The sequence below is a fragment of the Monodon monoceros genome, unplaced genomic scaffold, assembly GCF_005190385.1.
Source record: "Monodon monoceros isolate NGI ecotype Baffin Bay Population unplaced genomic scaffold, NGI_Narwhal_1 Super_Scaffold_3, whole genome shotgun sequence".
Classification (NCBI taxonomy): Eukaryota; Metazoa; Chordata; class Mammalia; order Artiodactyla; family Monodontidae; genus Monodon; species Monodon monoceros.
Window position 1 is genome coordinate 63,269,406 of NW_021703780.1, and position 1,555 is coordinate 63,270,960.

The following is a 1,555-nucleotide window of genomic DNA, read 5'->3' on the forward strand; positions in this document are numbered from 1 at the left end:
TGACCTTTGGAGCATGTGGTTGAAACCCTACACCTACAGACAGATGAGGAAACTGGGGTCCACAGATGGCAAGGGGTTTCCCAGGGTCACAAGCCCATCCCAGCAAAGCTAGACGGGAGTAGGGGCTGAAAGCACATTACTCTAGTCAGTGCCTCTCAGAATTCAGCACAGTTGGAATCCCCTGGAGGCCTTGTGAAAATACAAATGGCTGGGCCCCAGCCCAGAGTCTGATTCAGGAGGTCTGAGTGCGGCCTGGGAATCTGCCTTTCTGTCAAGTTCCCGGGTGGGACCCCACTTAGAGAACCACTGCTCTAAGGGATGGCAGAGCCAGTCCTGGAGGCCTGGGGCTCGGGTGAGGGAGGGGCCAGGTAGGAAGGCCTTTCTCTGCCCTGGAAAGGGCAGTGGGTATTTGGTCCAAAGGATGTTCCTCAACCCACCCTGTTATTAGCTCCACAACACAGAACGGGCCACTCACCACAGTGCAAGTGATATCGAAGTTGTCCTTGATCTGAGCCAGGGTGACTGTCCCCACACACTCTTTCACCAGCTGTAAGGGGAGGTTCGAGCTCAAACTGGAACCCCCAGACCATTGCCTCCCAGCCTCAGCCCAGGGGCTAGAAATCTTCCCCAAAGCCCCCTATTCAGCTCCCTGGGAATCATCCACCAGCACTCTAAGCCCCCAGCCTCACCCCATTCTCCTTGAAGTCACACTGCTCCGGGGGCTGCTGGGTCGTCCTGGGGCACACGGTCTCCTTCACTGTGAAGCTCACAGGCTTTGGGGTGTCCAGGTTCTCATCCTGCTCAAGGATCAAAGTGGGGTGACTGGGCTCAAGCTCATGCTTCCTTCTCTGATCTGTCTCCCTGTCCCTCACCTAGACGGCAGCCTCTCCAGCCCCTCCTGTGTGCCTGGCCCTGGGTTTGGTGCTGGGTGCACAGGGGAAGGGGACAGAGCCCACTCCGGGCCTCATGGGCACACAGAGAGCAGGAGGGGACCGCAGACCAGCTCTGATGAGAACACCTTCCCCACGGAGGGGCTGAGGCAAGTCAGGGACCACCTGCAGGGAAAGACCTTGTCACTGGAACCTCCAAGCTGAGCAGAGCCCTCCCTGGTAGGAAGACAATGAGGAACAGATGGGACTTAAAGCAGGGAAGTCACATCACAGACCAAGTAACCGCCCCCCCTATCCTGGAGCTCCCAGAAAGCCCTGGAGCCCAGGGCACCTGTTCCCACAGTAGAGATGCTAAGGCAGGAAGCTCTCATGCTAGGAGGGGACCCAGCTCTGGGAAGGTTTCCTGGAAGAGGTGGGAGCCCACCTAGAAGGAGAAGTGCCTTCCTGACAGGAGGTACAGCCTGAGCAGAGGGGGTGACAGCGTGGCCAGGGCTGGCGGGAGACAGCCCCCTCCCCAGGGTCCTCCTGACTCACGGTCTTGGGAGGCAGGTCCAGCTCCAGGAGGCGGTAGAGATTAGCTTCTAACGACCGCTCGTTGAGCTGATCCAAAGCACGAAACACAGCTTCCCTGTAGCTGAGGGCCTGGGCGCTGGCCGAGGGCACCA

At 58.8% G+C, this 1,555-nt stretch overlaps 1 protein-coding gene across 1 annotated transcript; it reads right to left on the bottom strand.

Annotated features, from left to right (window-relative positions):
- Positions 1 to 53: 53 nt before the first annotated feature.
- On the bottom strand, positions 54 to 1,553 carry LOC114907594 (protegrin-2-like; the record flags this gene model as incomplete). Its single annotated transcript, XM_029243313.1, has 3 exons — positions 54 to 547; positions 690 to 797; positions 1,425 to 1,553. Coding segments are annotated over 3 exons (489 nt in total), but the record flags the coding sequence as incomplete, so codon positions are not given.
- Positions 1,554 to 1,555: the final 2 nt, after the last annotated feature.